Consider the following 20,150-nt stretch of genomic DNA (forward strand, 5'->3'; position numbering starts at 1 on the left):
CTGGTGTAATAATAGATTTTCTTTGGGTGTTTTGTGGAGTGGATAAGACTGTTTTTAGTGGCAGGCTAACTATGGCCATTGACATGCACTAGCCTAGCACTAGCGACCTCTGCAAATACAAGGACTGGATGGAATATTTTAAAAAGTGTCTCCGCACGTCTCCAACACTCTGGCTCACTAGGAAATGAGGTCCTATGTCCAAAATTCCGAACTGTCCCTTTAACCTTTTAGCTCACCATATAGATTTCTTATTTCAAAGAAGATATATTGTGCTGGTGTCTACTACAGTATATATTAGTATATATATTAGTCATAATCTATGAAACCCATGGATCATTATGCTATCATTTGGACATTTTAAATCACAATCTTCATTTAAAACAACTTAATAAGTTTGCTGATCAACTGCAGTGGACAATGGGAGCTCACGCTGGCGTAAACGTCATCACAACAAAAAGCTCACCTGTCCAATAGATAGCTGCACATCACTCTAGGGAACGGCATTTTTTTTTTTTTTTTGTACCAAACCTACTACAAGCCGAATCTTACGCGTATCACAGATTAAGACTTAACTAAATTCCAGCCTAAATGGGTGGCGGTGAAAACGGGGGTCGATTGTCAATATGGCATCTTGAAAGTAAGTACTTAAAGATTGCTCGAATGTGCACAGATCACTCCAGATACAAGTTTGAGAGGATAAATGAGAAGGAGAAACAAGTATAACATGGTTAAAATCTCAAAAAAGTCGATTTTGGCATAATAGGTCTGCTTATTTTAACCAAAGAATTTCAAGTACATATTGCCAGCGTACGTGTTATCACTTTGAAGTGTTTTGGATTTTAATAAATTCCTACTTAGTCAGTCTCCAGTTTTATATTTAACCACAACAAGATAAGGCCACTCCCTGAGCAATGATCTCACAGCTGGTTACTTTCCTATTTTAGAATATAATGTGGCATACCCTCACACAGTACTATCACTAGCCTATATACATTTTTCATAACAAAAATTCAAAATGAAAACCTGTACTGACAAGATAAATTATCTGGCTATATATATATACACAGTCACACTAAAAATAGAACATTTTCTTACTCATAATTGACTTTAAATAACTAGGCTGATGGTATTGTTGATATCTGATACAATACAACAATGCCATTTTGCATGTTTTATTTTTCTTTTATGATTCCAGTGGGCTGTGCTGTCTGCTCTGCATCTCCTCTCTATTTGCTGTCTCTAATGTGATCAGGGAGTCCAATGCAGTTATCTGGTATCAGGCAATCAGACAGAGAGACGGGAGGACCACACCCAGCCTGCATCAGACTAGAGATGGAAAAAAGGAGGGGAGAAAGCGAGGAGGATGGACAGAGAGATAGAGAAAGAGAGAGGGAGAGATAGAGGCAGAGAGAGGGGGCGTGGAAGTCAGCATGGGAGAGGAAGGAAATTCTTGATTGCCATTATGAATGAAGAAAATTCAAAACCAAATGTGCTTCGCTGACATAGTGTGACACTAAACAAAAAAAAAAAACAACAACAAAAAAATGAGTTAATAGTGAATACATAAACTAAGGTAGGCTTTTAATGTTTATTTTTATCTTACATTTTTTAGGCGCAACTTTTCTTATGGAGGGTCTGCTACCTGCTTCTCTCCATAGAAATTTTATTGCTTTTTTTTAGAATGTTCCACAGTATAGATTAAAGGGACAGTCTGGAATTTTGGACATAGGATCTTAATTTCCTAGTTAGCCAGAGTGTTGGAGACGTGTGGAGAGACTTTAAAAAAAAAATTCCATCCAGTCCTTGTATTTGCAGAGGTCGCTGGTGCTAGGCTAGTGCATGTCAATGGCCATAGTTAGCCTGACACTAAAAACAGTCTTATCCACTCCACAAACCCCCGAAACAAATCTATTATTACACCAGCCTGTCGATGCAAATGTCTGTGTTGATAAAATAATGTTTGAAATAAAACTAACTTTGCATCGCATGAATTGTCACAATTTGAGTATTGACTATGACTATTTTCTCATATATCAGTCCACCACTGCCAAGCTTCCTATCAGGAAGTACAACTCACTGCTGCTGCTCATAAATCCTTCAAATGCAAGGTTGATTTTACTTCTAAAATTATTCTATTGACACAGACATTTACATCAACAGTCTGGCATAATAACAGATTTGCGTCAGGTGTTTTGTGAAGTGGGTAAAACAGTTTTTAGTGGCAGGCTAACTATGGCCATTGACAAACACTAGCCTAGCACCAGTGACCTCTCCAAATACAAGGACTGGATGGAATATTTTAAAAGTCTCCACACTTCTCCAACACTCTGGCTAACTGGGAAATGAGGTCCTATGTCCAAAATTCCAGACTATCCCTTTAAACATATTTATTGCAAGGGAGACAAGCAGGTTACAGCACTTTGTACATTATATGTCAAATCTGTGGAAAGTTGCCCTTATCCACAGAAGAAACACCCGTAATGAATAAATGCTATATGGAAATGTTTCACTCCATGGAACATTTCAGGCAAAGCAAAAACAACTCCAAAGAGACCCTCACCTAGAAAACGTTTAATATTTGAGAATGTGTAGCATGTCCAGTTCAAAGGATGTAAAGACTATTGGATTGTGAGATTTTAACAGTTTTGTATCCATGGCGATTGTACTTGGAGATAGCTACGCTGGCCAGCCGGCTTCAGGAGTGAGAAGAGGGACACTTTTGTTCTGAGGACTGCTACTGTCCTCAAATTGCTCTGACACTAGGCCTGATGACCCTACCTGTTGAGACTTTTGTTTGAGCTTTTCTGTTATTGTTGTATTTTACTGCCCAATATGCTTAAATTGCGTTTTGAGGGGACAAGTAAAGTTGTTTAGATTTTATTTGATTCTGGGCACAAGGACAAAAGTCAGGCCAACTCCCTCGTGATGTGATGGAAAGACAAAGTGAAAGAGAGAAAGAGGGGAAAATGGAGAGAGAGAGGGGATGATGAACAGGTGTAGAGAGAAAAGGGAGAGGCAGACAGAAGACGTCTAGGCACTGGGTGTGTGGTGCTGGGGTTGAATGGGGTAATCTTGGCCCTTGTGAGTGCCTGTGTCTGACATGAGCTCTGAACAGCTGACCACTCCAGCTGACATGCCAACGAAAATCTCTGGCAATACAGTCACTCATGAATACTACTGATAAAGTGCAATGACATGTAGCGAGGGGAGACAAAGGGGGAAACAGTTTATGAAGAGTCAAACGTGAACTGGCTGGGATCAGTTGACTGCAAGTGACAGGAGCTAGGAACAAGACAAAAGACACAGCCATTCTGCTTGGTTAAAGGTGGATTATGCAACTTTTCCAGAGGGATTTTAGTAGCCAATCTGGTGCCACCTAGTGCCTTTGCTGAATTTCATTTCTCTCCAGCAACTAGGTCAGGAATTGGAATACACTAGACGATTTGCAAGAAACCTGGAAGTTGTAGGCCGCACACGGGCCAATCAGCAAAGAGCTGTGAAGCCATGACGTCAAACTCAAGCACCTGGGTTTTATGGTACAGCACAACAGTAAACAAAGCGGTCAAGATGGATGTAGATGAAAACATACATTCTGTGTTGGCAACGATTCCCGAGATCGAAGATTTAAAGCCGGAACAAAGAGAATGTTTGGTGAATTTTATCAAGGGGAAAGATGTTATTGCCCTTCTTACTACGGGATTTGGGGCATTACATATGTCACGACCAAATAGCAGCGACTGGTTAAATTAAAAAAGTACCCGTCTACTGTCACGCGAACAAATCCTAATGCTGCCGAAGTCAGATAGTTTCTATGAAGTGAAACCGGCTGATGAATCAGGCTAGGATTTTATTGCTTTGCCTGAGGAATTCCAAAGTATGGCATTACTGTAAACTGATCTGTCCTGCATTTATGTTTTGATTGCTAAAACACTTTGGACTTTTGTGGCTCTTTCAGAAACCAGTTCCTCCTCCCCTTTCCTACTATCCTCTCACTGAAGGCTCCTAAATGGAGAAACACAATATACAGTACAGTTATACTTAAAACAAAACAAATATATCTGCATACTTTTCCCAACTTATCAAATCTGCTTCAAAACTATAAGGTGGGAAGAGAGGACAAGATCATCCTGTGTCCTGGGTTGACCCATACACATGACCGAAGCGCACCCTCTGCTGTCCACAACACAAACACACACACTCGTATAACTGCAAACTCTACTCTGGCCTCTGAAAGTTATGAAAAGAGCTTATAAACTCATCATGGTGAATAATTAGGATTCTCTAAATGCATAAGGTATGTGACTTTGGACCACTGAAAACTTTAAGTGTAGTTTTGCTCTACATTTAGCATATTTGGCTCCTGTATTTGCATAAAGTATAGTCAAGGATAAATAGCAAATACTGAAAATAAAATTAAGATAGAAAAAGAGACAGCACACGGGTAGGTCAACTTTTTAGAGGTGCACCTTTTGGTAGAGAGTCTCTTGCTTGTCACCGTGGAGATGTCACTGCTTTGCTGGGAATGTTCCACAGCATGGTTTTAAAATGATCTACTACCATGAGACGAGCAGGTGATGTCACTAGACCAAGTTACAGGTAAGATCTGTAAAGATCAGAAAGAATGCATGTTTAAAGGTTAAGCAATAAAACACCTATAATGAAATAAATGCAGGTATATCAGTTTAAAGCCAAAAACATATCAGGTAAAGTAATAATATTGAAGACAAACAGGTAGCATAGCCTCAATCAGAAAAGTCACATAGTACAACTTTAAATTATTTATTACTTTATTACTTCTAAATGTGCCTTGCCTTATTTTAGGTGCTGTCGCTAAACAGTGTAGTGTGCATGTGCAACCAGCAGAGTGCACTGTGGGATCTCAGAATACGTCTATTTTCTAACTCTTTTTCAAAACTGCATTACAAGTTTTGCAAGGGTCTTCAGGGTCTTTAAATATTATTGTTTGTTATTAATTTCTATGATCAAGTAATGAGGATAAAGATTGAGAGCAGGTTTTAGCAAAGTAAAGTAGAAGCAATTTATAATAGTTAATAACTTGTCTAATTCTGTCAGTTGGACACAAATTTTCGAGTAAGTATGTTTCACTTCCATTTACCTGGCTGATTCACCGGACATTTTAATTACTTTTTGACTGGTGGTGCAGCAGTATTATCTTCGTTTAGGATGCGAGAAATTCCTTGTTCAAAGCACAGACTAGACCCTTCATTTCTGTCTACAGTATTATATGGTTTAACAAAAAATATATAAAAAAAATAATGGCATAAAAACTTAAAAACGACTTCTATGGCGTACCTGCCAAACTAAAAACTCATAATCCCAGAAACCTCTCTGTCTTTGCGCATGCGCGTTACAGCCTAGCTTCTCCGCTGAGCGTCAGTGCCATGACAACGGGACGATGGCTGCAAGCGAAAAGGCTCAACTCAGAAATGTGATTTAGATGTGAACATTCTGGTGTGTTTCGGCTTGTTTTGGAGAGTCGTTTTTGATAGTTCAGGTAAGGAAACAATAAAAACGTGGCGGTGTGTTGCACTTTTGCTCTTGACAAGCTAGCAAGGCGCGCTGTAGCTGCATAAAGAATCATAAGGGAATTAGCAGCTAAGCTAAAGTTATTCATCCAGGTGGCGATAGCAGAATGGAGCCATGGGCAAACTGTTGATGTCATTGGCCACTTATTGTTACAAACCTGGGAAATGCAGTATAACTTAGACTTTATTTTTATTTTGGCGGTCAAACTACATGGCTAGGCGTATGGTCTACTTTCAATGAACAGACACCTTTAATTTTGTTATTATGATTATAATTTACCCAAATAACACTTCTGACATTTAAAGTATCTCATATGAAAGTAGACCTACACTGACATACAATCCAATTATTAACTTAAAGGAACTGTATGTAAGATACATGCCATGAGCATGACCTACCTGTGCCCCCAGATACAAGGTTCACATGTTTAAACCAAATATTTGCAGCAATGCTGATTGTAATGCTGATTATTCTTAATTAGCAAACCACTGGACATGATGTGGTGTCCCTTTTATTTATGTTAGAATGTCATGTTTTGTTTCTTCAGATTATCCAATACAGGATGAGCCTCAATGAGTACGCTGAAATCCAGTTGGTTTGAACCTAAAATGCCTGCTAGTGCTAGTGCAACCTCTGCAGCTCAGTGAGTGAATTGAGCTTTCACATGAGGCATGGTCTGTCCATATACTGAGAATGAGAAAAAACTTGTTTGTGTTCTCTATCTGCAGGTTAAGGCTCTGGTAACCCAGGTTCAGTTGTGATTGTAATACAAACAGCCGCACAGGATACATACAGTTCCTTTAAACTATATAATATAATTTATTCTACACACAGAAAGTTAAATGATTGCTTAGTTGAAGACACAGTGGAATGCAAGGACTAACGAATAGGATTAAGACAAAATGTTAAAATAAAAGACAATGCCGTCCACTCTTCCACAGTCATGGGCTTTCACACTGGGGCACCTAGTTACTCACTGGATTAACTGTCTGTTCCACCTGCTCAGCACTTAGCACGGAGAAAAGCTGATTGCCCCCGCCTACCCTTCCACACCACCCTCTATCAACCATGGTCACATGACTCTCGTAGTATACTATACTATATTACTACTATTCTCTACTATTCTATACTATAGCCTGCGTTCACGTCATGTAAAAACACTCTAGAATTCCTGTAGTTTCAAACTGAGCTGCATGACAGGTCAGAATTCTGTAGTCAATTTGCTATTAACATAATTATATTTATTTTATTTATATCTATTTCTTTATTTAATTAATTAATTAATTTATTTATTAATTTATTTATTTTTTTTGGTGAAGTTTAAAATGTTACTCTCTGGTTCCCTGGTTGGACATGGGTAACGGCTATGACATAATGTAGAGCAGGGGTGTCAAACTCATTTTGGTCTGGGGGCCATATCCAACCTACTTTGATCCCAAAGGGGCCGGATCAGAAAACTCATGGAATATATACCTCAAAAATAACAATAAGTTCAAATATTTGTGCAGAGAAAGGCAAATCTATTACAGAAATCTTTTTAAATTGATGAACTCTTTCTTTTACAAAATATTATATTATTATGAAGAACCTGAAACTTTAAGAAAAATACAATTTCAACACAATATTTTAACATGAACTTGCATGCAAATAGGAATAAGTCAATTTTTCTTGGTAAATCCTGCACTCGGCGTCCACTTTTCTCATTTTTGACATTTTTCTGATGAGGGTGTCACGGTCAACAGTCAAAACGATCGTCTTTTAAGAGCATTTGGAAAGAGACAAGTCTTCATTTGTGCTGCTCTGGTGGGAGGGGCCACGCACAGAGGAGCTGAAGACGCTGCTATGCTAAGCACTGCAAAAAATTACCAATATTTTAATTAAAATATTTAAGTAGAAAATCAGCCAAGGGCCAGATTAAGGGTCTTGGAGGGCCGGATCTGGCCCCGGGTCTTATGTTTGACACCTGTGATGTAGAGATAATTCCATAACTGTTAACAACAACCAAATCTAAATGAAAAATGTCTTCCTTGCGTGTAAATTGTCTCTGCATTTTGGATCAAATTTTTGGTGTTGCTGACAGAGGCATTCCATTTGAGAACTCTCCACTACTTTCTGTATTTTTGTACTTTTTTTCATTTTTTTCCCCACAAACTGTCACTTGATTGATGTAAAACGATGAATATTTCCAACTGTTACTATCCCACCAAACCAAGCAATAATTAGAAAAACATGACCTGTCATATGCAATGTCTCTCTTTTTCTACAATCTAAGCTAGTCATCGTAGTTACCGTGTCTATACTAAAGTGCTTGTGTCTTTTCTCTCTTGTCTCTAGCATGTCTCTGTTCAAAGCCCGTGATTGGTGGTCGTCGGCTTTGGGCGAGGGGGAGGAGTTTGACCAAGGATGTCTGTGTGTTGGTGACGTGGACAACAGCGGCACTGGACATGGTCAGTGTTTGGGTTTGTCCTAATAATGTACAGACACATAATGCAGAAAAAGTAAACGCTGAAACAGTCTATTTAGTGATGATCATATTCCCACTTTTCGTTCCTAAAGCAAATAGCAAACTGTCGACAATGATAACTGATTGACTGATTTATACTTTGCAGTGACATCATGCTGGGGGGGTGCTGTTCATGTATCTCTAATGGTGGAATGTTTAGAAGTTACCATAGTGACACAATGCCCATATTAGCAAACACACCCAAAAAGTGTTAAGATTGTCTGAATTCTGATTTAAACAACCTGTGATGAAGTCAGTTCTTCATGTTCAGATTGTGTAAAAAGTACAGATTAAGTTCTGCTGCAAAGTGTCAGTACATAATCAGTTAAAGGCTGGGGCTGTGTTGGGGCAAAACAAATTTAAGCCATATACATGGAAGTCAAATTTTTGTCATGATTTTGTCCTGTGTTTATATTTTTTGACCAAAACAAAAAAATAATGTTTATTTATATGTTTTTGGTTTAATGTAACTCTACTTAGTGTTTTTCTTCTATGTTTTTTTGCTGTTTACAAACTGCTTTTCAGTGGAAAATTGCTGTCATTGTTTGTTATGTACTCATTTGTTTTTATGTACTCATCCATTGTCGTGTCCTGATCTCGTCCCTGTAGATAAGTTGGTGGTGGGGAGCTACATGGGGATGTTGCGGATCTTCTCTCCTCACGCCAACAAACCCAGTGAAGGAGCCCAGGGCCTGGCTGAATCTCAGCTGCTGGAAGTCAACCTCCACAATGCCATCATTCAAGTGGAGCTGGGCAAGTTTGTCTCGTGAGTACAGTTTATAGAACCTTCTAGAATAAACCATGCAAAAAATATGTAGATAATTTATTCGTACAAAGTCAACTATTCAAGTTGTTCTTCACTTCACTTTACCAAGTATTCTGACACTCTGTTAAATACCTCTCCAGCCTTTAAAGGAGCAGTTCCATGGCTCTGTACTGTTTTTGGATATATGGACGTTTTCTCCCAATATGTCTATGCTGGGTTCACACTAACTGCAAGCTGGGTACTTGCAGATTGATTGTTAAACCAGTTAAGACATAGACTCAAGTGATAACATGACTGTGTCCAATAACCTGAAAACCACACCAGACCAGTGCGGTATCTGGGACAAATGGACTCGTGAATTCTTTCCGTAGACCCCCATCTCACCTGGACCCACATTTGCACTCTGCCGAGGTCGGTGTGGCAGGGTGCATTGATTATCACTTTGTAAGTCTACAGAACTCTCGCGAGTCTCAAATCACAATGCTCCTGTCACTGTACACGTCAAAAAGGGGGTATTATGCATTATCGAATTTTCAGAGCTTTTATAGCGTTATAATGTTGTGTTAAGACTCGGCCCACAAGTCCACATAACCCATGCTCCTGCACAGCAATTTTTCATAAAAGCAGGATACAAAACAATGCACTGCAACTTGACAAATCTGATTTCATGTGCAGGAGTTTCATTAGCAGGGTGCACGCTGATTGTGTTGTGATAGCGCTCTAAAGGGGGAGTCACTTCGTGTGCAAATTCTAGAACTTGAACACAACCTATGCGCCTCTGTTATGGTCATGATGGTCCATTTCCCACGAACATCTTTACTTTCTGTGTTATAATAAGGCCTTTGAATTCCAGGCAGTAACACCCATTCACATCTCATTTCATTCATAGTCCATCCCTCCCTTTGCTTATAACCAGATTAACATGCAGTCATTTCCTATGGTTTTCTTGCTCCTTGTGATTTACAGCAATTAAACAGCCAAAGTCCCACACAAACCTATATTTATCTTCCTTTTTAATACGCACGAATCATCAGATCTGGTCCATTAACACATTGACAATACTGGAGCCGAGAAAACGTGCCGATGTGCGTTTTCCATAATGGGGTATGATTCTGGGAACAGCCCTGGCGGTTTGTCCCACCTCATCATCATATTGGGAACAGAATGCCACTGTCTGTTTGGGACATGTCATCTTTAGTTACCCAGTGGTTTTCAGGACGCAGTTCCTTTAAAAACTATTGGAGAGTTCACAAAAAACAGACCTTGGCTTGTACTTTAGCTTGTACCAGTGCTTCCCAACTGGCTGCTCCCCACTTATCTTGAGAAGTATATAATAGGGCTGCATAGTTTAGGGATAAAGTTAAATAGTTGTTTTTCTGTCAAGTTGTGTTTAGATCTGTGATAGAAGTGCATATTGTGCACACTGCACATTGTAAACAACTCCAGGAGCATTCACATTTGAGAGAAGACTAAAATTTGAATTGATAAACTAATACAAGAATCTATTTTAGAACATATTTATAGAGGTCTAGAAAGAGTTTTTAATAAAAAGTCTGAATATTTGCTGGTTTACAGTGGACATTCTATAACCTAAACAATTGCAGTCTTTGTGATTTGATAATTATGCCAACTCAAACTGCAATATGACAGTGATATGTTACCATTATTAGATTTTTTTTGTGTTTATTCAGGTGTTCTGATCTCCTTCACCTGGCTGTTCTTCACCCTCGGAAGCTGTCAGTATATTCTGTTTCAGGTAGGTTTGCAGTAATAGTAAAAATATATTAGTGTCTGTACATCATCTATATATCACAGTCAAGTCAAGTCATTTTATTTATATAGCACATTTAAAAACAACCATAACAAGTTGCACCAAAGTGCTTTGCAGCATGAAACACAACATATTGAAACAATAAAACATATGTAAAATATATAAAATATTACTTAAAGAGTAACTTGATGCACAAAGATAATAGTCTAAAGTAGAGCTCACCACAGTGTGGAGACTAAAATCTGTGCACATTCACATCATGGGAACCTACCTCCCTTATGGGGCTAAAGATCATGTCCTCCTGACGTAAATCCTTTATTATTATTAAACACTGGTCACAGTTCAGATATGGGATAAAAGAGATAAACCCTATATTTAAAATTATATTGTAAGTGTAGGGTACAGGACTGGAATGTAAGATTCCAAAAGCATGGTAACCCAACATATTGTAAATCTTTTTTCATTGCTACATAATTACATCTTGCTTCATATATTTGATGCCTTCCATTTATGTCAGTGTAAGTAGTAGTAGTAGAAAGTAGTAAACATAAAGAAAAAAAAAAAGTTTGGACTTGTTTGTGAGAGCTGGGAAGAAAATTTGAAACTTGGGTATCCTTGCTTGAATGAGTCATGTAAAATCAATAGACATTTTAATGGAAAAGACATTTCATTTGAAAGTCTGTTTGTAATACCTCTGTGTGTGTGTATGTGTGTACCTAGGCACAGCGGGAAACGTGGAGCATGGGGACCAGTACCAGCTGAAGCTAGTTTATGAACACAACCTGCAACGGACCGCCTGCAACATGACCTACGGGACCTTTGGAGGGGTCACAGGTGAGGGCAGCACATGCACTAAACACAGACATTGTAAAAGTGAAAGAAATTGGTCATGTTGATGAGTTCAGATGGAGGACAGGGGCTTTTGTAACTCTTGTTTTTGAAAGAAATATTAAAATTTAGGATTCCCAATGTTGAAATGTATTATTTGTTAGATTATTCTTATGGCACACACTATTGTTCATTTATCCTGACAAAGATGTTTAACTTTGTGTCAATTTTTGTTTCATGTGGATATGTTAAAATACTTTATTGGTCACTAAGGGAAATTCATTCTTGGCATTTGACCCATCCTTCAACCAGTACAGTACAGACTATAAACAATAAACGGACATAGCTAACCCACTAACCGCCCTGTTCCAAACAGGAAGTGTTCACGGGGGCCCTTCTGGCTCCATTGACTCCGTTTCCATTCTTTACATTTACAAACTGTCATCCCTCTCTCTGTAACTGCTGCTGTGAGCCTCGTCATTTTGGTCTTAAAATGTTCGTATTAACCCGCTACCTGATCTGGCGTTTTTATTTCACTGTTTTGTCCGTTAATAAATCCCTATTCCTACTATATAGCTTGGCTCCAAATTCGTTCCTATAACCGCTTGCATTGTGGCCACTAATCAAACTTGCTTCAGGACAGATGGGAGAGTGTCTTATCCAGTTTTTATTATAGTTCTATGTAAATACACAAAAAACATGCCAATCTTTAGCAAACTAAGGCACCAAATAGACTGTCAATAGCACTACAGTGTCTGGCCATCACCATAAGCTGCTAGACAAGAGCATTGTTGAAAATGCTATGCCTGATTTTTGATACTTTTGACAACCCAAGAGTAGCACTGCCATACCCTGCCACTGGTAATATATTTGACTGGACTGGATAAATACAGACAAGTATAAAAATCTGTGCAAGGCGCGGTAAATAGTGAATGGAAAGAAGAAGAAAAAAGAAAGAGGGGTCACGTATCTGCTCCCTCCGTTTTCTGTTTGGCGTGTGGAAAAACCTAGAAGGGGAAAGCCCTCGACTAGCACTTCCAAGAAAAACTCACGCGCACCTAAACATGCACATGCCCGGGGAATCCCCTTTTAACTGCACAGAGTGGGGAAGGCTGTGGCAAATAGAGCTGGTATTGTTCAAAGGCCAGAGGATGCTAGAGTCGCCAAAAATTGCACTTGAACAAGAGATATTACTCAAGTACAAGTACAAAGTAGTGGTCAGAGGTGGGTAGTTCTCAGTCAAGTCAATGTAACTCAGCAAATGTAACAAAGTTTTTAAATAAATCGTATAGTTAAGACTACTTTTCCAGCAGCATGCTTTTAGTCCTACTTGATTAACTGAGGTAATAGTATGGTTGAGCACTACTTGTGTAAAGATTGAGGTACTCTCCCCACTGTGAATAAGTGACAAAAGCTTTATGTGGACAATATGAGATGATTTTAAAAATGTGTGTTTCTTGCATCGCTCCTTCAGATATAATTTAGTTTTCTCATGTTTGTGTCTGTCCTTTGACCTTTGATACCAGATTTTTTTGTTGTGTCCTTAATAGCATTCAATCATAAATTATAAATCATATGTTATATCTTTAAGTTACTCTTGCTTGAGTAGTAGTTTTACCAAAGTAATTTCTTAGACTACTATTTTATACTTCTACTTGAATAATATTATTTTGAAGTAATGTTACTCTTTTGTCAGTAAAATTTTTGGCCACTCTACCCACCTTTGGTAGTGGTCCAAGATATTACTCAAGTAAGAGTAAATGTTTCTGTCTGGATGTAACATCTGATTTAGGAATTAAAGTTAATGTAATGTGAAGGACAGAACAAGTAAGAGTAAAAGTATGTTGCTAGAAAAATACTCAGAAAAGTATACTTTGTACCCACCTCTGTGAAAGGCTTGTGTCAGCAGAGAGGTACTGGACTCTGTGGGCTGGCATGGGAGCCCTATAATTCACTGTGTGTTAATGGTGATTGATAGAAAGAACAGCGTGGCCATGGTCAAACCAGTGTCTTGGCTCGGTTTGGGTTCACGTGCTCACAGTGGACTTAATGTGTGTTGTTCCATGCAAGGTTTTCCTGGAAGACTCTGTTGCTGTATAAAAAAAAAATCTTCCTGAAATCTCAACTGTTCAAGATTAATCATAATCAAAATCACAATTTTCAATAGAAAGTAATTTAACATTCATTATAATAATCTAGCATTTATATAGCATGTTTCAAGACACCCACATCGCTCTACAGTACATTATTCATTCACTCCAGACTCAGTGGTGGTAAGCTGCTGTTGTAGCCACAGCTGACCTGGGGCAGACTGATGGATGCAACACTGCCAATCTTCGCCATTGCCATTCATTTTAACAATAAGATCACAGGTCATTTCTTAAGTGGTATAATTTTCTCCACAAACAACTAAATATGCTGTCTTATTCCACATATATACTGCTGACCCTGTAGTTTAGATTAATACAAATTCTTCTGGACGTGTTTAAAATATGAACATTAAATAGAATCCTTTTATTAAAACATAAATTGCAGATCTAATTGCAATGCCCTTAGGTATGTTTTGTTCAGCCATACTCTTGATAACTAAATGCACAAAAGCTAAGAAACACAATGAGAATCCTGCTCTTAATTTGGAATCTTAGCACTTCCCATCTGAACCACTAGATGGAGGAAGAGACCCTGTTATTGGCATCCAGCTACACAAGGCCTTAATTCACCTTGTGTGAATTCTCATCTGAACTATAAAGTCAGGGGTTAAAGCACATTTTCAGGACACAGGCACATTTACCAGAAATCAGCACTGCAAACTTTAAAGCACCCTATGTCCACCACCTTACAGGTCAGATCTGTGGAGAGGTAACACAGTTCACAGTCAGAAGCATGCTTTTTTTTCAGGGATTGTTGAGTAATAAAAACACGTGTAAGTGAATGAATGCAAGATATTAATGTTTAATGCCATATCGTGGAACATGTGAAAAAAAGCAATAACATCCTCATTGAGAAGTCCCCACCCTCCGTCCAGAAAAGTTACATAGTGCTCCTTTAACAGTGTGCCAAAACGGCTCACCCAACATAAGAATAGGACATTGAGAATGAACTTTACAGCAAAAGGAGTAAAAATATACAATTCATAGAACATTTTCATGAATAGAAGTGCACAGGATTAAGTTTGCCAGAGCAGCCAGATGTGTCCTCTGTCTGTGGTGCTTAAATGCATATTTGGGTTTTGGATGGAGCCGGAGAGGAAAGTAGGAGGAGAGGCGCTGGGCTTTATAATAGCAGCCATTTAGCAGTGCTGTAGGCGCAGTAAGGGCAGCTCTGTGCTAATATGTCTTTAATAGCTCACTGCCCATGGGCCTGGGTCAGGGTCAGGCCACACCACACCAGGCTGCAGAACACAACTCAAACAGACACAGAAATGAATCAAAAGACGTAATTTATGTGCTTGTTATTGCTGGGTTTCAGATGTCATCACAACATTCTTAGAGTCCCTATATTTTAAAGTGCACATGTAGGAATTAAACAACAAGGAGCATTCAACTGTTTTAATGCACTGGCACTGGCCACAACACCAGAATTTGTTCATTTTTAAAGGGTTTGCAGTGGTCCAAATTCTTCCTCACTTACCTTATGCATTTTGAACATCCTAATTATTCACCAAAATGGGTTCATAAGTGCAAACTGAAAATGATTCCCTTTTAAACCTGACAACTTTTTAGCAGTGTGTGGATGTTGAAAGCATTAGTTATTTCTGTTTTAGTTGAAGCTAACTTCCTTCCTAACTCATTTGTTTACTCGTCCATATGATGATGCACTCAGCGTAATGATGTAGAACAATTCTTAACATTTGCTGGAACTGCCTGTGTGGTTATACAAAAATAATGCATGGCATTTAGCAGTTATCTGGTATAAGCCAGTTTAGACTAGTCTTTTCACTAAAACATAATTAAAATGAATCCATTTTAAGATTTTGCTAACCCTTCCCTGTTTTTTTTTTTTTTTTTGTGTGAAGTTTATAATATTGTCCTCAGGGTCTCAGGGCAGCAGTAGTGACTCCCATACTTCACTGCACTTGAGGCAGGGACTCCCCACCCACCTGGAGCGGGCAAGCCACTATTTTCCAGTTGAGAACCATGGCCTCAGATTTGGAGGAGTTGATTTTCATCCCAGCCGCTTCACACTCAGCTGCAAACCACCCCGTGCCTGTTATAAGTCCTGGTTCAATGAAGCCATCAGGACACCATCATCTGCAAACAGCAGAGATGAAATCCTGTGGTCCCCAAAACAGACACGTTTTTTCCATATCGGAACTGTCACTTTAATTAACCTACAATAAACAATGCATTCTAACATTGCATTTTCTATCATTTAGTTTTGATTTAGTTTGATTTAGTTTTAGTTTTTTGGGGCTGTACTGGATTTTTCCAGTCTTACAAACTGAAAAACAGAATTTGTTCATTTGAAAGTGGTCCAAAGTTATTCCTCAATTTCCGAACCTCCTAATTAATCACTACAATGAGTTTATAAGCGCTTTTTAACACTGCCAAGTAAGGAGTCTTCCTGATTCTTGGACAATAAATCACTTTCTAATTAGATGCAGACAGGACACAACTGACTTATTTTGACCTCAAGAGCAGCTTATACAGAATATCTATACTGGAGAAGACGCATTTTGTACAAGGCCTTTAATACACTTTTTTACTAATATTATAACTTCTATGAGTCCCTTTTCCAATAAACTACAACAGTTCTTCATACAAAAACTGACATAACAACACAAGACTACATTGCATAGGTATCCACAGCCTTCTAGGTGCTTAGCGGTGCAGGTTTGGGTTGCTGGTTGCAGAGCGCAGTAGGTGGCTGTATGCCTGACCTGTAGCTGATGCTGTGTGAGTTTTAATAGCACGTCGAGGCCTAATTATAGTCCTCTGGTCCCACACAGGCCCACTTTATGAGCAGCTATGGTCTCTGTACGGCACGCATTAAGCCCCCTTTACTAACAAACACCTATTCAGTCTGAGGCCGCGTGTGTGGAGGAGGTGTCACTGGATCTGTTGGATTAAAGCACACCTCAGCGCAACATGGTGTCACAGTGAAAACTATTTGGACACCTTTCTTGTCAGAGCTGTACAATGTGTAGTGTAAATATCGGTATCGCAGTACTGGTTGACGTAATAGTAGAGATCACATCAACTCAAATTTCTTGATTTTATAGAAGTGTACTGTTTTTGGAAAGTAAAATTGGTGAGAGATAAGCCATACTGTGAAACATTCCAGGCAAAACAGCAATTTCTCCGTGGAGTGTGACGGACCACGCACCAAAAAAGTTACACAATTTACCTTTAAAGCTACCATTTGTAATTTGATTGGTCGACATGCCCCTGTTGTATTCTCTCTTAACACACCAGTTACCTGTCCAGCCAGAATCACAAAACTTTACAAAGACGAGTGGATCTGGAGCTCTATCCTGTCTCCCAGATTTCACAGGGCATGATTGACAGGCAGATTAACCAATCAAAGAGACGTATTAGTCCATTCGTGTCCAAAATGGTGATTTGGTGAAAAACATGGTGAAACAGCGCACGTTTTTAAATAAAAAGCAAAATCGAAATTGTAGCTGTAATTTATATCATAAGAATTTCTATGGTGTTTGTACTGAAGACATAATGTTCAGTTTAAGCTGTAGGATCTGGCAACCTGATGTGGGGCTCGTTCTGATGGATTCAGCTGGAAAACCAGAACAAAAATGGAAATAAAACAATATTTACCTCATCACCTTTCATGTTTTTATACATTCTGTGCTCATTTGTTGCATGGCAATCATAAGAGGACAAACTTTTCATACAGAGACATGAATTTGATACAGCTCCAAATAATACAATATTGGCTTTGTAAACTCAATGGAAAGACTGCATTTGCATTGGGTTATAAAACTGGCTGTCATATTTGACTAGTCACATCTGCACAGTGTTCTTGCTCCTCAGATTCTTTAAATATTTAAATTAGTTTGTGTACTATAAAAACTCCAGAATTCACACCCATTATTTCCACACATAATATGCATTGCAAAATGTGGCAGAGTTTGTACAAGCTCATGAGCACTGTGCTTCTTGTGCACAACTTTTTTACATCCCTGAATGTGAACATTTTGTACTGTTTCTCTGTCTCTGAAGTCCATTCATCTGGTTCTCACTGTGTATCCAGTCCATGCTGATGTTCTTTTGACTCACTGGACCAGGACCTCTGGCTCTCCCCACTGACAGCTTCCTCACTGTATCATCTGCTCGCCAGCTGGAGAGCTACAAGTACGCTTTTCTTCTCATCATTATTTAAGAAGTAAACGGAGATTTTGACACAGACTTGGGTTTTATATGTGTTTATTTGATACTGACATCACTAAACATTGTTACATTTTATAATAGCAGCCAATACTATGTCCAAAGACTTTTAAACTTTTTTTTCTATAAAAAAGACAGGATATTTTGTCCTTGGCAAAATCATTTGTATTATCTAAATCAGTGTTTCCCAAACTTTTTTTCTGAGGACCCATATTTTAAAAGTCACAAACCTTCGCGACCCAAGTCATTAGACATTATTTGTAATTTGACCATTATTGAACATTAATGAGGATATTTTATTGTTGACTGAGTGATCGTGTCTCACTGAACAATTAGTATTACTCAGTTTTTAAACAATGACAAAACAGTCATTGAACCAGCAATAAGAGGATCCATAAGTCCCGGTGTTTGGGGAAACAATGATCTAAATAATTGCAGCTTTTGCGAATTGATAAGTACACCAACTCAAATTTCAATTCTGATAGAGAAATCGTTGTTGTCTTGGCCTATGTCATCAGAGGTATAATACTCCCTACAATGGAAGCATAGCTAGACAGTGACTCTGGGCTGAGACTGGACTGAGACTGGACTAGACTGGAATGGATAGTACTATCACAGTGTATTTAGGGTTGATGTCCTTGTGTCCTGAGTCGTGATTCTTCTTCAAACTCTCAGACTACAACAACAGATTAGTTTTCTATATATTGCGCAGCCCTACTACGAATCTCTCCAAACTTGGTGTCAGTCCATTCCAAAAGCCTGTTCCACATAGATGCTATTGACTGACTGTTTTTCAACTTCTCCTCGTGGTCCATCAGGTGTGCAGCTGCCCGCATTCAGCTTGCTTCTGGTCTGCGTCTCGGTTTCCTGTGGACTTTACGTTTTATTTTAACCCAGTTTGACTTGTAAACAAAGGCATACTGCATTTTTGTTTTAAACTAACTTACTGTAACTTATCTCAAAACAATCAATTATCTGATCTTTTTCTCACATTGCGCAGTTAATTCTTGTCTGTTAGGGAACTACTACAAATGTCTCCCAGCTTGGCCTTAGTCTGTTCTAAAGCCCGTCCCACACAGACGCCATTGACCGACTGTTTTTCAACTTCTCCTCGCGGTCCATTGGGTGCGCAGCTGCCCCTCTTCAGCCCCGATCTCCCGTGGACAGGGAGCACACAGAGCAACGGGGAGACTTGGCTAGCATCTCCGCAGCCCCTCTGCCCTCACACGCCTCTCTCCCAGACCCCACAGCTGTTTGTTATCTTCCCCCCAAAGTGTATCAAGAACCTCCCATAGATACTCCTCTGGAAACACTGACTTCACATCTCTTTCACTGCTGCTGGCAATGGCTCTGTGGACATAGTAACTGTAGCAGAGGGCAAATGGGAGTCACCGCTTCAAGAAGGTTATTAAGCCAATATGTGCTTGTGTGCTAACATAAATTACTCGTTAATTACAGCGTAACGTTGGTCTGTTTAATGGCAAGTTGTGGTAGAGTGATGGATAAATGACAGACAATAGAAGTGAGTGGTTTTGAAGTCAGTGCGTATCACAGGTTTTCATGTTTTTCTAATTATTACTTGGTTTGGTGGGATAATATAGTACCCCTGCTAAATATTTATCATAGTTGTATATCAGTTTGTGGGGGGAAAAGTTAAGAAGAAAAATACAAAAATATAGGAAGTAGTGGTGAGTTCTAAAATGGAATATCTCTATCCATGTCATCAGCAGTGAAAATTCCATAGAAAATGCAGGGATCATTTATGGGCAAGGAGCATATTTTTAAGTTTAAAGCTCCGTTTAACAAAATGAAAGTGCTGTCATCTATTTTTATACTCATAGCAATTGTGTAATTTAAGTTTTGGTTTACCTCTAAGTGTGTCATATCTGCTGCCCATGAAAAAATGACAAAAAAAAAAGGCAAAGGTTTTAGTAAAATATTAGTTTTAATGAAATGAATATTCTAACCTGTTATATATGCACTTTAAAATGTTTGAATTCCTTAGCAAGGATGGGCTGATATGGATTTTTTGAGCTGATACCGATTTGCGATCTTTGGTTTGCTGCTGTGATCGATAACGAATATTTGCCGATACCAAGCTTTTCAAACCGATAACAAGGCCCACAAATTTACTTTAAAAACAACATCACGTGACCACTCTGAGGAAGACCGCAGGGGAGCAGTCGAAACTGTCACGTATGAAAACAAACTCTTGGTCTGAAAACAGAACCTAATAACATAAATTATCGGTATGGAATATTAATGTAAAAAAAAGACTGATATCATGTCAGCTGATATGATATCAATATTTCACCCATCCATATTCTTTAGCATAATACAGCTACATTTCTTCCATTTCCAAGGCGTTAAAGCGTCACATCCCTCTATATC

The 20,150-nt window shown here is 38.8% G+C and overlaps 1 protein-coding gene across 1 annotated transcript in view; it reads left to right on the top strand.

Moving 5' to 3' along the window:
• The first annotated feature begins 5,403 nt into the window (after nt 1–5,403).
• The window catches only part of bbs9 (Bardet-Biedl syndrome 9), a 302,584-nt gene continuing 287,837 nt past the window's right edge, over nt 5,404–20,150 (top strand). Inside the window, 7 exon segments of the mRNA XM_055164219.1 lie at nt 5,404–5,515; nt 7,882–7,994; nt 8,660–8,816; nt 10,508–10,572; nt 11,308–11,421; nt 15,655–15,665; nt 17,614–17,726. Coding sequence (XP_055020194.1) covers nt 7,883–7,994; nt 8,660–8,816; nt 10,508–10,572; nt 11,308–11,421; nt 15,655–15,665; nt 17,614–17,726 — 572 coding nt within the window. The 5' untranslated portion in view covers nt 5,404–5,515; nt 7,882.

The sequence above is a fragment of the Boleophthalmus pectinirostris genome, unplaced genomic scaffold, assembly GCF_026225935.1.
Source record: "Boleophthalmus pectinirostris isolate CB_2022bp ecotype Guang Dong unplaced genomic scaffold, ASM2622593v1 HiC_scaffold_6, whole genome shotgun sequence".
In the NCBI taxonomy this organism is placed as follows: Eukaryota; Metazoa; Chordata; class Actinopteri; order Gobiiformes; family Gobiidae; genus Boleophthalmus; species Boleophthalmus pectinirostris.